The following is an 18,526-nucleotide window of genomic DNA, read 5'->3' as shown; positions in this document are numbered from 1 at the left end:
TCAACTCCAGCCACTTTAATAATGGGAATTGATGGGAAATGATGTAAAATATATCACTAGCCACTTTAAACAATGCTACCTAATATAATGTTTACATACCCTACATTATTCATCTCATATGTATACGTATATACTGTACTCTATATCATCTACTGCATCCTTATGTAATACATGTATCACTAGCCACTTTAACTATGCCACTTGGTTTACATACTCATCTCATATGTATATACTGCACTCAATACCATCTACTGTATCTTGCCTATGCCGCTCTGTACCATTACTCATTCATATATCTTTATGTACATATTCTTTATCCCCTTACACTTGTGTCTATAAGGTAGTAGTTTTGGAATTGTTAGCTAGATTACTTGTTGGTTATTACTGCATTGTCGGAACTAGAAGCACAAGCATTTCGCTACACTCGCACTAACATCTGCTAACCATGTGTATGTGACAAATAAAATTGGATTTGATTTGGTGGATGAGCTACCTTTTCTGGTAAATACAGGGCCATTTCTCTTTCCCACTGGAAAATAGCAGCTACAGACCTGAGTGTTGTCACTGGGTTTCCGGTCCGCCCATCTGAAAGATAAAAAAATTAAAAAAACTTGCTAGCTAAGTTGTTTACTAAAATGGTAACATCTATATTAAAATACCATAACCCACAGACTTGACTATAGTAACAGTAAAATAGACTGGGCTTTTCTGCACATCAAAAATCCTACTATGTGGATGATACATTTCTGCTGGGATAGAGGAATTATCTGGAATGTTCAACTAGATGATCAGGACAGTGAAGTTTACTATTTGCCCGAAGAGGTGAAGTATAGCAATGAGCTATTATACTGTACTTTTGATTATAATGCTCAAGAGGAAAATTAAAACCCTCAGCCGTGAGGTCACTGAGGAGGACCAACAGTGATAAGGGACCGACATGCATGGATGGAATGTAAGGATTTTGGAGACTGGCCAGCAGACCACGATTTGTACTAGCCCAGGTAACATGCAGGTCCTAAATCTGTGGCATGTTTGAAAAGGCTAAATGTCACTGCTGTGTCAGGCTAGTTTGGCACATTTCCTACTACTGTATCAGGTTAGTTTGGCACATTATTTACTAGCCCAGTCTGAAAAGTACTAGCCTCGGGCTAGCTTAATTTACATCTCTGCTGGTGACTTTACAGGTCATTTGATTAGTTATGTACAACAGATGTACTCGTGGAACAAAACCATGTGTTTTCTATGGGCAAACATTGCGACAAGTCCTTTGTGAGCCAGTTAACGTTAGCTCACCGTTCGTGTAAGTTAGTCACTTTTCCACGCGGTGACGTACTTGGCAATGTTAGTCCATCAGGGCATGGATATTTATCTAACGTTTAGCTCGCTAGTTAAACTTATCCAACCTATTAGTTCCACCACCCACACATGCAATGACATCTCCTGGTTTCAACGATGTTTCTAGAGACAATATCTCTCTCTTCATCACTCAATACCTAGGTTTACCTCCACTATATTCACATCCTACCATACATTTGTCTGTACATTATACCTTGATGCTATTTTATCGCCCCCAGAAACCTCCTTTTACTCTATGTTCCAGACGTTCTAGACGACCAATTCTCATAGCTTTTAGCCGTACCCTTATTCTACTCCTCCTATGTTCCTCTGGCGATGTAGAGGTGAATCCAGGCCCTGCAGTGCCTAGCTCCACTCCTATTCCCCAGGCGCTCTCTTTTGACGACTTCTGTAACCGTAATAGCCTTGGTTTCATGCATGTTAACATTAGAAGCCTCCTCCCTAAGTTTGTTCTATTCACTGCTTTAGCACACTCTGCCAACCCGGATGTTCTAGCTGTGTCTGAATCCTGGCTTAGGAAGACCACCAAAAACTCAGACATTTTAATTCCAAACTACAACATTTTCAGACAAGATAGAACTGCCAAAGGGGGCGGTGTTGCAATCTACTGCAAAGATAGCCTGCAGAGTTCTGTCCTACTATCCAGGTCTGTACCCAAACAATTTGAACTTCTACTTTTAAAAATCCACCTCTCTAAAAACAAGTCTCTCACTGTTGCCGCCTGCTATAGACCACCCTCTGCCCCCAGCTGTGCTCTGGACACCATATGTGAACTGATTGCCCCCCATCTATCTTCAGAGTTCGTGCTGCTAGGCGACCTAAACTGGAACATGCTTAACACCCCAGCCATCCTACAATCTAAACTTGATGCCCTCAATCTCACACAAATTATCAATGAACCTACCAGGTACCTCCCCAAAACCTTAAACACGGGCACCCTCATAGATATCATCCTAACCAACTTCCCCTCTAAATACACCTCTGCTGTCTTCAACCAAGATCTCAGCGATCACTGCCTCATTGCCTGCATCCGTAATGGGTCAGCGGTCAAACGACCGCCACTCATCACTGTAAAACGCTCCCTGAAACACTTCTGCGAGCAGGCCTTTCTAATCGACCTGGCCGGGGTATCCTGGAAGGATATTGATCTCATCCCGTCAGTAGAGGATGCCTGGATATTTTTTTTAAATGCCTTCCTAACCATCCTAAATAAACATGCCCCATTCAAGAAATTTAGAACCAGGAACAGATATAGCCCTTGGTTCTCCCCAGACCTGACTGCCCTTAACCAACACAAAAACATCCTATGGCGTTCTGCATTAGCATCGAACAGCCCCCGTGATATGCAGCTGTTCAGGGAAGCTAGAAATCATTATACACAGGCAGTTAGAAAAGCCAAGGCTAGCTTTTTCAAGCAGAAATTTGCTTCCTGCAACACTAACTCAAAAAAGTTCTGGGACACTGTAAAGTCCATGGAGAATAAGAACACCTCCTCCCAGCTGCCCACTGCACTGAAGATAGGAAACACTGTCACCACTGATAAATCCACCATAATTGAGAATTTCAATAAGCATTTTTCTACGGCTGGCCATGCTTTCCACCTGGCTACTCCTACCCCGGACAACAGCACTGCACCCCCAACAGCAACTCGCCCAAGCCTTCCCCATTTCTCCTTCTCCCAAATCCATTCAGCTGATGTTCTGAAAGAGCTGCAAAATCTGGACCCCTACAAATCAGCCGGGCTAGACAATCTGGACCCTTTCTTTCTAAAATTATCTGCCGAAATTGTTGCCACCCCTATTACTAGCCTGTTCAACCTCTCTTTCGTGTCGTCTGAGATTCCCAAAGATTGGAAAGCAGCTGCGGTCATCCCCCTCTTCAAAGGGGGGGACACTCTTGACCCAAACTGCTACAGACCTATATCTATCCTACCGTGCCTTTCTAAGGTCTTCGAAAGCCAAGTCAACAAACAGATTACCGACCATTTCGAATCTCACCATACCTTCTCTGCTATGCAATCTGGTTTCAGAGCTGGTCATGGGTGCACCTCAGCCACGCTCAAGGTCCTAAACGATATCTTAACCGCCATCGATAAGAAACATTACTGTGCAGCCGTATTCATTGATCTGGCCAAGGCTTTCGACTCTGTCAATCACCATATCCTCATCGGCAGACTCGACAGCCTTGGTTTCTCAAATGATTGCCTCGCCTGGTTCACCAACTACTTCTCTGATAGAGTTCAGTGTGTCAAATCGGAGGGTCTGCTGTCCGGACCTCTGGCAGTCTCTATGGGGGTGCCACAGGGTTCAATTCTTGGACCGACTCTCTTCTCTGTATACATCAATGAGGTCGCTCTTGCTGCTGGTGAGTCCCTGATCCACCTCTACGCAGACGACACCATTCTGTATACTTCCGGCCCTTCTCTGGACACTGTGTTAACAACCCTCCAGGCAAGCTTCAATGCCATACAACTCTCCTTCCGTGGCCTCCAATTGCTCTTGAATGCAAGTAAAACTAAATGCATGCTCTTCAACCGATCGCTGCCTGCACCTACCCGCCTGTCCAACATCACTACTCTGGACGGCTCTGACTTAGAATACGTGGACAACTACAAATACTTAGGTGTCTGGTTAGATTGTAAACTCTCCTTCCAGACCCATATCAAACATCTCCAATCCAAAGTTAAATCTAGAATTGGCTTCCTATTTCGCAACAAAGCATCCTTCACTCATGCTGCCAAACATACCCTTGTAAAACTGACCATCCTACCAATCCTCGACTTTGGCGATGTCATTTACAAAATAGCCTCCAATACCCTACTCAACAAATTGGATGCAGTCTATCACAGTGCAATCCGTTTTATCACCAAAGCCCCATATACTACCCACCATTGCGACCTGTACGCTCTCGTTGGCTGGCCCTCGCTTCATACTCGTCGCCAAACCCACTGGCTCCATGTCATCTACAAGACACTGCTAGGTAAAGTCCCCCCTTATCTCAGCTCGCTGGTCACCATAGCATCTCCCACCTGTAGCACACGCTCCAGCAGGTATATCTCTCTAGTCACCCCCAAAACCAATTCTTTCTTTGGCCGCCTCTCCTTCCAGTTCTCTGCTGCCAATGACTGGAACGAACTACAAAAATCTCTGAAACTGGAAACACTTATCTCCCTCACTAGCTTTAAGCACCAACTGTCAGAGCAGCTCACAGATTACTGCACCTGTACATAGCCCACCTATAATTTAGCCCAAACAACTACCTCTTTCCCAACTGTATTTAATTTTAATTAATTAATTTATTTTGCTCCTTTGCACCCCATTATTTTTTTATTTCTACTTTGCACATTCTTCCATTGCAAAACTACCATTCCAGTATTTTACTTGCTATATTGTATTTACTTTGCCATCTTGGCCTTTTTTGCCTTTACCTCCCTTCTCACCTCATTTGCTCACATTGTATATAGACTTGTTTATACTGCATTATTGACTGTATGTTTGTTTTTACTCCATGTGTAACTCTGTGTCGTTTTATCTGTCTAACTGCTTTGCTTTATCTTGGCCAGGTCGCAATTGTAAATGAGAACTTGTTCTCAACTTGCCTACCTGGTTAAATAAAGGTAAAATAAATAAATAAAAAAACGTTAGCTCATCGTTCGTGTAGTCAGACGATAATCGCCAACGTTAAATTATCTTCCCATGACCCCTACCGAAAAATGAATGGTGGAAAAATGATTGGCACCATTTCCGTGGTTTACGGGTATTATGACTCAAACTGTGGTATTCCTGCTTTGATGACTTATGACCAACAACAAGCTACATGCGCCATGTTCCACTCTCCTGAAAAGCAAGAGCAGCAGCATAAATGATCACATTTCTCGATCTCTCTCAACTGCAGCAGTCACGTTCGGATCTGTACCGCCCTACAGACAAGTCAGTTAAAATTACACTCGTGAAAGACTCGTGAAAATCAGTTTCGACCCAGACCCGTGACATTATTTATAATTCTGTATTCGGACCTGTCTCGGGTATTTAGGTGTAGGTGGATCCTTGAAGCCATCAACCACCTATTGTGTTCACATCTTGGGTCATATGAATAAGTGAAGCCATCAACCACCTATTGTGTTCACATCTTGGGTCATATGAATAAGACCGGTCGCCATTATGAAAGCTTACCATAGGACTATTGTGAATAAAATATTTCAAGAACAATATTTAATCAATCTCTTCATTTCTTTAAAAGTATTCCATTCTTCCCTTGACACAACTCGAAATAGGAGTGGCATCGTGAATGTCTTTGGTCCCCTCGGTGGAAAATCTGTCTCCCTCCAGCAGGTGGCGTTGTTTCGCCAACCAAGCAATGAGTTTTTGTATGGAGGTCATGAGAATTTGGTCAACAAATAAACTATTCATTTTTTCTACGTGAGGTTTATTTGATCGAACATAAGTTTCGTAATGCTAAAGTTGTTAGGAGTGTACTTTTATAAGTAGGACACGTGACTTCCCGGCAACTTTGAGAAAAAACACTATATCGAAGTTGTCTCGAGATGGCTATGCATATTCATGAAATGAGGCTAGTAGCATACAGGTGGGTGACGTCAACAACCCTCATCGAGTATTCAATTATGTACAATAATGAGATATATCCACCAATCCAAATAAAGGTTACGCGGGATCTAGACAGCCCGCTGTGCCGCTTTGTGGACAACGATTCCCATTGTTATGGCGGAGAGACATATATCTTGTCATTATATCAATAATATTCGGTGTGGTCAAGATGGGAGTAGAATTTCACTTCCTGTATGTAACAGGGGTGTATTCACAACATAATCAAACGGAACGAAATGGGCAGCGACCGAATTGAATTTGTCCAATAGAAACTCGTTTTCTTTGCTAAATGTTTTCCGTTTTGAGTAAATGGTTTCCGTTGCAAAACGTTTTGGACTAAAACGTTTTGGACTAATGATTACACCCCTGGTACCCGACAGAAACACACCTGTGAAATGGACATATTTTGATAGTTTGTATACAATAATCGACGACAGATACAGCATTTACAGGTGACACATGTTTGTTAATTCTAAGTGTTGTTTTTGAAGAAATATGGATCTATAAAGTTACAGAAGAGATAGATATTGGATTATTAATTTGCTATTCTTGACGTAATTCTTAGGCTACCTTTGAAATCAGGAAGAGAGAGAGAGAGAGAGACTGCCGCTGACAAAAGTCCTAAGTTTGTCTATAAATGATTGTGTGTGTGGAAATGTTATCTTATTTTATTTAGATCATGTTACGACTACTTAAACTATTTTCATTTTAATAATTGATATTTAATCACAAGGCATTCCATGCTATATGTTACGTATTTTAAATTGCTTATATCACTCTGTTTTCAGATCATCCGCTCGATTGTATTTGTGATTAATAGTTTTCCTGGAATGTCTTGTAGAATGACCTCTCTCCAAATTGGATTGTTATTGGGCGCTTCGGTGTGTTGTATTATTTTCCTGGGGCACGCGGAGGCTCAGGCATTCGGGGAACAATGTTTGGACAAGTTCAAGAAGGGCAGAGACGATTTCGTTCTCGACACCAATGAGTCGGTCAAAGACGGTGCGACTTTCATCTCTTCAGTGAAAGTTGAGCGCTCCAATGACTGTATACGCTCCTGCTGCAAAGACCCCAGATGTAATGTCGCTTTCATGGAGGTTTCAGATGAGGGCATGATCAAGTCATGCTTTCTCTTTGACTGTCTATACAAGCAGAGCTACGTCTGCCGATTTGTCAGCAAGAAGGGATTCCAGAACTACATCATAGACTCTGTGTATGCAAGTGATCTGGCAACAAATGGGTTCCCAGGTAAGATGGGTATCATTCTCACCCATCACAACATAGACACTCATCAAATTAACTAATTGAGTCTACTCATATATTTAGGGTTGGGCATGTCCATAATGAACTTCATGTTGACATTGAACTACCTACTAAAGTAACCTGAACACGCAGACCATTTGGCTACTGTATATTATTATGAGCAGAGAAAGCAACCCAATGGGCTTTTGACTCAAACCACAAAGACAGTCCCAACAGCCAAGCCTCTTATCTCCAGAGGAGGTGAAACCACCGGCTTAGAGAAGAGCATTACCCAGCATGTCCACACATGCCATGGCTCATTATATGGCCCGTTGTCATAGGTTTCTGTTTTTTTTGCTGCTGAGAAAGCTTTTTACAGGGGAGATTGGTATTGTGCTGTGAGTCAAGTAATGGATTGCACTCAGACTTTACTCCGAGTGAATATTGTATGTCAACAGGATGTAGTTGTTAATTGTGCATGAGCACCACCAAACTAATGGATTTGCTTATGTTGTGTTGACACTCAAAACCATTCAAATGCCATTAAAGTTCAGCCTAGTCAAACTTAAACCAGCCATGATGCGTTTACTCTTTGCACAACAGTTTCTGACATAACAGATTGTCTTAAAGCTGCATGTATTTTCAGTATGACTATGTTGCATTGAATATGTGATTAAGGCTGTATTCAACTTTCAGATGAAGAGGACCACCCTCCAGTGGCCAATGGAGGTCCGGACAGAGTGGCCCAGCCCCAGGAAAGTTTGACTCTGAATGGCATTGAGAGCAAAGATGACCACGAGATTGTCACGTACCAGTGGCACCTAGTGTCAGGCAACTCCTCCGCTGTCATAGAGGTGAGTGATAAGTCATTATTGGGGTGTTTATCTGATCATAGATTTCTCTCTGACTGTAAGAGTACATGAGATGGACAGGTCACTCTCAGAACACCAGAGGATCACAATTAACTCCATTTCCAAAGTTCTGCCATACTAGACAACAAATTTAAACATTTTCTTTCCTCGTCTCCTAGAAAACTCAATTCGATGACCAAGTGATCGTGTCCAAACTGACGTCTGGGGTGTACAAGTTCCAGCTGACCGTCACAGACTCCAGCGGGCAGTCCGACCAAACCCAGATCACCATCCTGGTGCTCACCCCTGAGCAGTCTGAGGGTGAGTATGCTATAGTCTATGTGAAACACCTGCAGAAGTCACCTAGCTACACAGTTTAACACAGCTGTGTTGGGGGTGAAGGGAAATTCATGCTGTATATTGAATTTCAATTTACTTCTACACAGTAAGTTGCCTGTGTAGGAAATCAAACTAAAGTGAGAATGATTTCTCATAGCAGAGAAACGGTTGTTTCTTATGTGGTGAGACATTCCTCTTTTAAGTTATATGTGGGATTGCATGTTGTTAGTGTCAGCATGACATGAAAACCACTTAGATCCCTGTATAAGTATAAGTTTCCCTTATGCAAAGTCAGATGTCATCTATTTGACTGCCTGGCTGTGCTCCTCCATTCTGTCATGTCTTCTTTTATTAGTCACATGACATTATTATTTTGATCATATCACTTCTAACAGTCAATAATCTGCTTCTGCATTTCACTCTGCTGAAGATACTCAACATTAAGGTCAAGTTTGAATGTGTGTGTGTGCGAGTTTTAAAGATGAATAGGTATGCAGTTTCTGAGTACTCATGTTTTGTTCCTGACTCACATTGTGTCATACCAGACATGACTCATGTCTCCTCTATTTGTTTGTCTTTAAAGTGGCCTACATCAGTGATCTGTCATGTGTTAAGAGTAGGCACACTGTGATAAACTATGTCCTTGAGGTGAGAAGGACTGATGCCCTTCTGACTTTATTTGACACTGAACACACAATGCAAGTGAATGCAATTTAAGGAATTACTTTGAAATACTATTTTTTTCTTCAAATTGAGGAAACTGTCTTTGCAGTTTGCATTTTGCTGTGAAGAAGAAATACCCCATTTCAAGTATAGGTGGCATGTTAAGTTCATAAATAATTTGTATGGCTTTCAAATGCTTGTTGATTACTTTTACCGGTTGTACTGGTTTAAGTTGGGTTTATTACAACAAGACTTTATCATAATGATCACCTTTTCATTCCAACGTGACAGGAAGTATGCATATTAAAATGACAAAAATACATTTCCAGGTAAGCTCCTCTGATTTCCGTAGAACAAAATCTAGATTTACAGATTTAAAAAGGCACCATTCACAAGTAGATTTGACCCGGCTTAGACATCTATATGTGGGCTCAAGCTCTACTTACAACAGCTTAGCGTTGTTGTTTTCCTAGTACCCGTTTCCTCATTGGTTGTGAGTTTGACAGAAAAACGGATATGTCTTCCATGAATGACTGTATGAGGTCATAACAGGATGACAACTCATTATCACACTGGCTTATACTTGGTAGATCAATAGCGTTGCCCTGCTGCTCATTATAGTTTAACAGGGAATACTTAGGAATTAGACAATGGAGGGGTTGTCTCTGCACTACCCAGTAACGTGAGCGTGTGTATATGGAATGGATAGACACTTCCTGGAAGTTCAGGAGAAACAGGAAGTGAGGATAGCTGTGGTTGGAATGTATTCACATCACCCCCCCCCCCCCTTTTTTTTATAGCCCGTCTGTCTGGTTTGAGCTTGGGTTTCACAAACACAAGCAAACTCTTTTATTGTCTTCATAAAGGCAGACTCTTGATACTCAAACACTTTGATGTTATTTCTAATGAGTCAGTCATACATTTTTGGAGCATATTGGTCTCGCTCACAGTCTTAGCAGACTGAGCAGAGACTATTAACCATTCATTGATTCAGTTACCCATTAACAAGTCTCTATTCGGAATGGTGTGAGAAATGTTCCTCTGAGGAAAAGACCAAGGTATAGCAGTGATCCCTGATGTGAGCCACCACAATACATTTATACCGAAATGGCTGCCTGCCTCAATGCTGGACGAATCACAATTAGAAATGCTAGAATAATCATAATTAAAGATACTCTCCCCTCTCAGCAAAACGATATGTATACTGTGAATTGTTCTCTACCTATAATGTTATTCTTAATGCATCAATTCACTTTCATATTGTAATGATGGAATGGCAGTGCAATGTAATGTAATGACTCATACAAAATAGTTTTTTAAGTAAACAGGTTGGTTCTAAAGCATCAACCAGCTTGTCGTGAGATGTATTGCTTGGCATTGCACAAGAGGATCCACTTCCTCTGTCTGTGTTATATCAGTCATGTCTGCTTTCTTCCAAGATGCATCCAAATGTATCTCCAGTGGTTGAAGTAGGCCTAATTTGAAGGAAAATGACCTACACCCTCCCCTCCCCCAATCCCCTCTCTCTGATGCTTTAGTTGGGGTGGCAGGTAGCCTATTGATTAGAGTGTTGGGCCAGTAACCGGAAGGTTGCTGGATTGAATCCCTGAGCTGACAAGGTAAAAATATGTTGTTCTACCCCTGAGCAAGGCAGTTAACCCACTGTTCCCCGGGCGCCGAAGACGTGGATGTCGATTAAGGCAGCCCCCCCCCCGCACCTCTCTGATTCAGAGGGGTTGGGTTAAATGCGGAAAATACATTTCAGTTGAAGGCATTCAGTTGTACAACTGACTAGGTATCTCCCTTTATCCTCCAGATCACTGCCTGGTCCCCAAGAAGGTGGGTCCCTGTCGTGGGTCCTTCCCGCGCTGGCACTACAATGCAGCCTCAGAAAAGTGTGAGGAGTTCCTGTTTGGGGGCTGCAGAGAGAACCTCAACAACTACCTGTCCCTCCAGGAGTGTACCAATGCCTGCGATGGTGTTTCAGGTACTGTACAGATCCCTCTTGCCTCTCTAAGAACAGTTGGTTGATTGGTTAATTGATTGGCATTTCCTTTCATGTAGTTATGTCCAGCATTGGCAGTGGCAGAAGTGGGCCACTTCCAGCCCCTAGAGGTAAGACTAACCCGCATTTCATTGAATGTCTTCAGCTCTAGACCTTTTGGCTATGCATCCCACACTCATTGATACATGCTGGCAGATATACAGTGCCTAGTTAAAGTCTACAGACCCCTAACCTTCAAATTTAGCTGCCTTAAAATAATAATAAATGCTATTTTCATACAGATTGACACAACGTACTCCACATTTTCAAAGTTATAGTAAAACGTTTAATAAAATGTTAATTAAAAAAATGTCTTGATTGCGTAGGTCTTCACACCCCAGAGTTAATTCTTGGTCTAAGCACCTTTGGCAGCCATTACAGCTATAAATAATTTTGAATAAGATTGTACAAAACTCTTACGGCAACATATATCCATTGTTTTTGTCAAAATTGCTCATGCTCAGTAAATATGGATGGGAATCATTGATGGATAGCAATATTCAAACTGTGTCTAAGATTTTTTTAAACAAATTTCAGTTGGGACAGACTGGACCAATCAGGAACACTCAACACCGGTTGGAAATCCATTCTGGTGCGTCTTTGGCATTACAATTTGTGTAATTATCCCGCAGAACTGAAACTCAGGGACCTGTTTTCCTCTAACTTTTTACCTGAACTTTGAGCCTTTTATATTTATTTGGATTCTAACAAACTCCCCAGTCCCTGCTGATGACAAGCATACCCATAACATGATGCTGTAACCACAATACTTGAAAACACAAAGGGATCAGCAACATTGCATGCATTGCACATTACAGGCCTGTATGATAAAGTGAAAAGGAAGCCGGTGTTAAAAAAAACACACCAAATCATACATTCTGTTTGAAACGAGGCCGTTAAGTAACACTGTAAGACAACATGGCAAAAGACATTAACCTTTTTGGCCTAAGTTAAAAACTACATATTTGGGTCAAATCCAATTCAACAGAGTGAAACCCTCTGTATTTTCAAGTATTATATTGGCAGCGTCATGTTATTGGTATGCTTGCCATTGGCAAGAACTTGGTGGTTTTTCAGGATATGAAAGGAGCAAAGCCCAGGTAAAAAGTCAAAGGAAAACCTACCTCAGAGTTTTATTTTCAGCGAGATAATTACACACATTTTTAGACACACCAGAATGGCTTTCCAAAAGGTGTTGAGTGTTCATGAGTGGTCTAGTCTCATTCCTGACTTAAATGTACTTTAAAAGTAGAGACATGGTTTGAATATTGCTGTCCATCAATGATCCCCAACCAACTTTACTGAGCTTGAAACAATGGACATATGTTGCCCTAAGACTTTTGCAAAGTTCGTGAAGACATACACAATCAAGACATCCTCATTTAGTTTGTTTTTTTCATAATTCATTTTTAAAAAAATTGTGTGGATCAATGGGAATGTTTTTTTTTGGGGGGGGGATTTTCATAGATCTGTTTTACCGTTTAGAAATTAAAGCACTTTGTGTATCTAGTCCCCCCTCCTTGTGAAGAAGTCATAAGTATTTGGACAAATTTGCTTATAGTCTATCAAAGCAGTCAAGTTTAGTATTTGGTACCATATTCCACTCGATGACTGCATGAAGCTTGTGATTCTACAAACGTGTTGGATGCTTTTGCAGATTATGGGTTATGTTTTGCCCAGTAGTAACTGAAGGATGATGACTGGAGTCATTTTCTTTCCAAGTGAGTAGATTAGATGTTTTTGACCACTTCTAAAGGAATCCTGATAATGCCATGATTAAGAAAATGAATGATGAGTGAGATGCCGTTACGAGGCTACAACAAAACATGCTAATCTCTCACCATTACCAATAACAGGGGAGGTTAAAAAAAAAAGTGTGGGGGGAGGGGTTCAGAAACATCTTATATTCTTACTTACAATAAAAGTGACTCCAAAATGGAGTTCCTATTGGGCAAAACATAATTGGCAGAAGTGGGCCACAAACATAATTGAAAACGCAACCAAACACACCGCAAATGCAATCAACAAGTTTGTAAAGTCACAAGCTTAATGTAGTCATTGCATGCACTTTGATATACTAAAAATGACATCTTCAAATGGGGGGACTAGATACATGAAGTGCATTCATTTCTAAATGGCAAAACAGACATGTATGAAAATACCCTTGAATAAAAGGTGACATTATGTACTGTCGCCTGATATGAAACATTCTATGTCAAATCTAAAATGCTGGAGTATAGACACACAATTAAAATGTTTAGCTTTACTGTCCAAATACATATGGAGGGGAATGTACCTGTTCATTGAGACTTATAGGATGCATGGGTTAGCTGTGCACTGCATCATGTTTCTCTGTATTGAGTAAAGGTTACTCTCAACCTACCTGTTCTGTTCAACTGTGTTGTTGTGTTTAGAGGTGTGTGGGATCCCCTGTAGGTCAGGCCAGTTCACCTGTGCCAACAGCTGCTGCCTTGACCAAGGCCTGGAGTGTGACAAGGAGCAGCAGTGCAGCGACGGCTCAGACGAGGAGAACTGCGAGTACTGTGAGTGCAGGCTATCGCTATGCAAACCAACCCTAATTTACATACAAGACTTCACTGGCCTTACCTTACCACTGGCCTTACCTTACCACTGGCCTTACCTTACCACTGGCCTTACCTTACCACTGGCCTTACCTTACCACTGGCCTTACCACTGACCTTACATTACCACTGACATCATTGTTTGTTGACATGTGAAGTTGCTAAACTCTTGTTTTATTCCTTTCACCAGTGAACGACAAGTTCCGGATTCTACTGCAAATTCCTGTGGATGAACAGAAAGGTTATTTGAGTTTTACTGTTTTGAGACAGTAATAGGATCAATCTAGGATATTGTTTTTGAGTTAACTGGTCACCTATTGTGCTTCTTACAAACACTGATTTGTCTCACAAACACTGATTGGTCTCACACACATTCTTTCAACCATAGTTCGCTGCACAGTTCACCCCAAAACGGGACACTGTCGTGACAGTTTTACCAAGTGGTACTACAACCCTCTCTACGAGAAGTGTTTCCGTTTCAACTATGGCGGCTGCGACGGGAATGACAACAGATTTGACACTGAAGATACTTGTATGACGACCTGCAAACTGGTAACAGGTGGGTTTGTGTTCTGTAGCCATTACAACACTTTCAACTGATTTTTTAAATCGTTGTACTGTTATATTACCCTTTGAGACCATAATGATGAGAACTGGAGGGAATGTTTGAGATCCATGCTCACATGTCAGCACCCCTACATTGTGTACAGTTGAAGTCGGATGTTTACATGCAACTTAGCCAAATACATATAAACTAATTTTTTCACAATTCCTGACATTTAATCCTAGTAAAGATTATCTGTCTTAGATCAGTTAGGATCACCACTTTGTTTTAATAATGTGAAATGTCAGAATAATAGTAGGGGAAATTATTTATTTCAGCTTTTATTTTTTTCAGCACATTCCCAGTGGGTCAAAAGATTACATACACTCAATTAGTATTTGGTATCATTGCCTTTAAGTTGTTTAACTTGTGTCAAACGTTTCGGGTAGCCTTCCACAAGCTTCCCACAATAGGTTGGGTGAATTTTGGCCCATTCCTCCTGACAGAGCTGGTGTAACTGAGTCAGGTTTGTAGGCCTCCTTGCTCGCACACCCTTTTTCAGTTCTGCCCACAAATTTTCTATAGGGTTGAACGTCAGGGCTTTGTGATGGCCACTCCAATACCTTGACTTAAGCCATTTTGCCACAACTTTGGAAGTGTGCTTCGGGTCATTGTCCATTTGGAAGACCCATTTGTGACCAAGCTTTAACTTCCTGACTGATGTCTTGAGATGTTGCTTCAATATATCCACATCATTTTTCTTCCTCATGAAGCCATCTATTTTGTGTAGTGCACCAGTCCCTCCTGCAGCAAAGCACCCCCACAACATGATGCTGCCACCCCCGTGCTTCACGGTTGGGATGGGTGTTCTTTGGCTTGCAAGCCTCCCCCTTTTTCCTTCAAACATAACAATGGTCTTTATGGACATTTTTGCTTCATCAGACCAGAGGACATTTCTCCAAAAAGTACTATCTTTGTCCCCATGTGCAGTTGCACACCATAGTCTTCCTTGCTGAGCGGCCTTTCAGGTTATGTTGATGTAGGACTCGTTTTACTGTGGATATAGATAGCTTTGTACCTGTTTCCTCCGGCACCTTCACAGGGTCCTTTGCTGTTGTTCTGGGATTGATTTGCACGTTTCGCACCAAAGTACGTTCATCTCTAGGAGACAGAACGCGTCTCCTTCCTGAGCGGTATGATGGCTGCATGGTCCCATGGTTTTTATACTTGCAAACTATTGTTTGTACAGATGAACGTGGTACTTTCAGGCATTTGGAAATGGCTCCCAAGGATGAACCAGACTTGTAGAAAAAAAGATTGTAGACCTCTGAGGTCTTGGATCTTTCCCATGATGTCAAGCAAAGAGGCACTGGGTTTGAAGGTAGGCCTTGAAATACATCTACAGGTACACCTCCAATTGACTCAAATTATGTCAATTAGCCTATCGGAAGCTTCTAACGCCATGACATAATTTTCTGGAATTTTCCAAGCTGTTTAACAGCACAGTCAACTTAGTGTATGTTAACTTCTGACCCACTGGAATTGCGATACAGTGAATTATACTTGAAATACAATTGTTGGGAAAATGACTTGTGTCATGCACAAAGTAGATGTCCTAACAAATGTGAAAAACCTACAGTTTGTTAACAAGAAATTTGTGGAGTGGTTGAAAAAAGAGTTTTAATGACTCCAACCTAAGTGTATGTAAACTTCCGACTTCAACTGTATATAAAGAATACTGTAGCATTGTATACTAACTCGTATTGTCTGTTATCCTTACTATGTGTTCAGAAAAGGACATCTTTGAGAGAAAGGAGTCATTTGAATACCAGGACACTCAAGGCCATACAGGTAATTATTTATTAATTCAGCATTTCTTCTGTAGTTACCTTGTGAAGATGGGTCCTTTGTCCCTTAGAATGAATTGTGCTCCTTTACAATCACTCAAGTCCATGGAAAAGACACCCTGACAATACTCCTTTTTAAATCCAATTCTTCCACCCCATCAATTGTAAGGGACCTGGGGGTCAAAGCTGGTCACAAATATCTTGAGGTGACGATGAAGCTGTCTGCTTCCCTGCCCATTCTCTTCACTTAATTCAGACACCATGAATGTTCCACATGATTGATCGTGTATGTTGTCTAGCTTTTGCTGCCCTGCACATGCAGGCTTCTTTTTATATAGTTATTGACTTACTGGTGTGTGTGTGTGTCTTCATGCCCATCCTCTCTCAGGCAGCATAGCAATAGCCGCACTGCTTGGCCTGGCCATCATCATACTGCTGGTTGTTCTATGTTACTGCTTCATGAAGGGCAGGAAGAAGCAGCCTCAGCGCCAGCGGGTACCCATCAATGGCACCCAGGTCCACACCAAGGAGGACACAGAGCGCCTTGTCTACAACAGCACCACCAAGCCCATCTGACCTTTAACCTTTGACCCCACAGGCCAGCCATTAGTGTTACCTTGCAAAGGTATTCAGACCCCTTTGATTTCTTCATTTATTGTTGTTTTTTAAATTCTTCAAGCTCTGTCAAGTGTTGCCATTTAGTATTTCAAGCAGATTTAAGTCAAAACTGGAACATTCAACAGTCTTCTTGGTAAGCAATTCCAGTGTAGATTTGGCCTTGTTTTGTAGGTTATTGTCCTGCTGAAAGGTGAATTGCTCTCTTAGTCTCTGGTGTAAAGCAGACTGAAGCAGGTTTTGCTCAGGATTTTGCCTGTGCTTAGCTGTATCCCGCTTATTTTTATCCTGAAAAACATGCCAGTATTTGCTGATGTCAAGTATGCCCATGCAGCACCACCATGCTTGAAAATAAGGATGCAGTTAGTTACTCAGTGATATGTTTTGTTGGATTTGCCAAAACATATGGCTTTACATTTAGGCCAAAAAGTGTGTTCCTTTGCCATGTTTTTTTTTGCATTATTACTTTAGTGCCTTGTTGCATACAAGATGCATGTTTTGGAGTATATTTTATTTGCTATATTGATGTTATTTTCACTGTCATTTACGATGTTGTTGAACCATCCTCGGTTCTCTCCCATCACAGCCATTGAACTATTTAGCTGTTTTAAAATCACCCGTCCTGCAGCTCAGTTCAGAAGGATGACTATCTTTGAGGTGTCTGGGTAGTTGAATACATAATGCCCAGCATAATTATTAACTAGACAATGCTTAAAGATATATTCAATACCCATCTACTAATCACTGCACTTTATTATGAGGCTTTCGAAAAGCTCGCTGGTCTTTGTAGTTTAATCTGTGCTTACAGATGTTGTATGTATGGGGGACAGAGTAAGGGTTAGCCATAAAAAAAATCATGTCAACCCCTATTACATGGACAGAGTCCATGTAACTTCTTGTGATTTGTTAAGCCTCATTTTTCTCCTGAACTAGTTTAGGCTTTTCTAAACAAACGGGCTGTATACTTATGCAATGACTATTTTAGTTATTGCATTATACAAAAAAAATGCTTTTTTCTTCCACTTTGATATTAGAGTATTTTGTATATATTGTTGACATATTTTTTTTAAATTAAATCTTTGAATCCCATTGTAACACAAAATGTGAAGAAATCCAAGGGGTCTGAATACTTTTGCAAGGCACTGTATGTGAACCTTGGAGGGTTTTTGTGTCGGAGTATAGTCTGTTTTATTTTCCACAAATACAGGCCTCTCTATTTGATTCAAGCTTTTCCTTGTTGATGTTGTAATGTAGACCTATGAGATTTTATTGGCGCTTGACACCACTCCGGAAAGATAAAGTTGCAGAAATTCTTCAAAATGTGACACTTGTGTTTTGCCTTTTTTTTTTTTTCTTCTTGCATTAGCCTTTCATAATTCAGATGGTTGGTCACTAATTCTGCACTCAGGGTATAATGGTTCAATGATTAAATCAACCAATCTAACTACTATTCATGTAAATTGTTGACATAATACCTGCCGCTATTTGTTTACTAAATATGGATTTACTATTCTTCTTATTCTGTTTTATTGTATTTTAGGCTTTTTTTGTTTTGTGTTGCTGGAAATATTGTACATGGTTAACACCTTTGTCTTAACTGTTAAAGTTAGAGCAAGTTATTTTACTTTTGGAGTTTATTTTCGGATGATGAAAACAGGTTTTTCTGAAGGAAACAGAAGAGGGGAAACTAAAGCCAGTTTGTGCCTCATAATAGTAGTAACATGAAAAAATATACTCCTTTCAACTTTTTGTTTGTTTGTTGTTAACACCTTTTTTATATATAGTTTTATCTATTTTACCATTAGGTCTCAAATCCTAAATAAAATTATACTAAGGTTA

The 18,526-nt window shown here is 40.9% G+C and overlaps 1 protein-coding gene across 3 annotated transcripts; it reads left to right on the top strand.

Moving 5' to 3' along the window:
• The first annotated feature begins 618 nt into the window (after positions 1–618).
• LOC109903991 (kunitz-type protease inhibitor 1-like) lies at positions 619–18,526 on the top strand. Of its 3 annotated transcripts, XM_031788227.1 has the most exons (12): positions 6,183–6,412; positions 6,526–6,605; positions 6,749–7,208; positions 7,899–8,056; positions 8,233–8,374; positions 10,872–11,042; positions 11,120–11,170; positions 13,514–13,642; positions 13,872–13,922; positions 14,070–14,240; positions 16,017–16,076; positions 16,461–18,526. In XM_031788227.1, the coding sequence occupies exons 3-12, from the start codon at positions 6,791–6,793 to the stop codon at positions 16,646–16,648; spliced, it is 1,539 nt and encodes a 512-aa protein (XP_031644087.1). In that variant the 5' UTR covers positions 6,183–6,412; positions 6,526–6,605; positions 6,749–6,790; the 3' UTR covers positions 16,649–18,526. The 3 variants fall into 3 exon arrangements, with proteins under 3 accessions (XP_020356630.1, XP_031644087.1, XP_020356629.1); XM_020501041.2 differs by lacking the exons at positions 6,183–6,412; positions 6,526–6,605 and adding an exon at positions 619–1,001; XM_020501040.2 differs by lacking the exon at positions 6,526–6,605.

This window comes from Oncorhynchus kisutch, linkage group LG14, assembly GCF_002021735.2.
Source record: "Oncorhynchus kisutch isolate 150728-3 linkage group LG14, Okis_V2, whole genome shotgun sequence".
In the NCBI taxonomy this organism is placed as follows: Eukaryota; Metazoa; Chordata; class Actinopteri; order Salmoniformes; family Salmonidae; genus Oncorhynchus; species Oncorhynchus kisutch.
Note: the sequence above shows the minus strand (reverse complement) of the source record. Positions and strands in the feature narration are given on the sequence as shown.

Excerpts from the sequence above, each read along its gene's own strand:
- LOC109903991 (XM_020501041.2), top strand. The coding sequence starts at position 6,791 with ATGTCTTGTAGAATGACCTCTCTCCAAATTGGATTGTTATTGGGCGCT. Across the intron at positions 8,057-8,232 it reads ACTCCTCCGCTGTCATAGAG|AAAACTCAATTCGATGACCA; the intron begins GTGAGTGATAAG and ends CTCGTCTCCTAG. Across the intron at positions 16,077-16,460 it reads GGACACTCAAGGCCATACAG|GCAGCATAGCAATAGCCGCA; the intron begins GTAATTATTTAT and ends ATCCTCTCTCAG.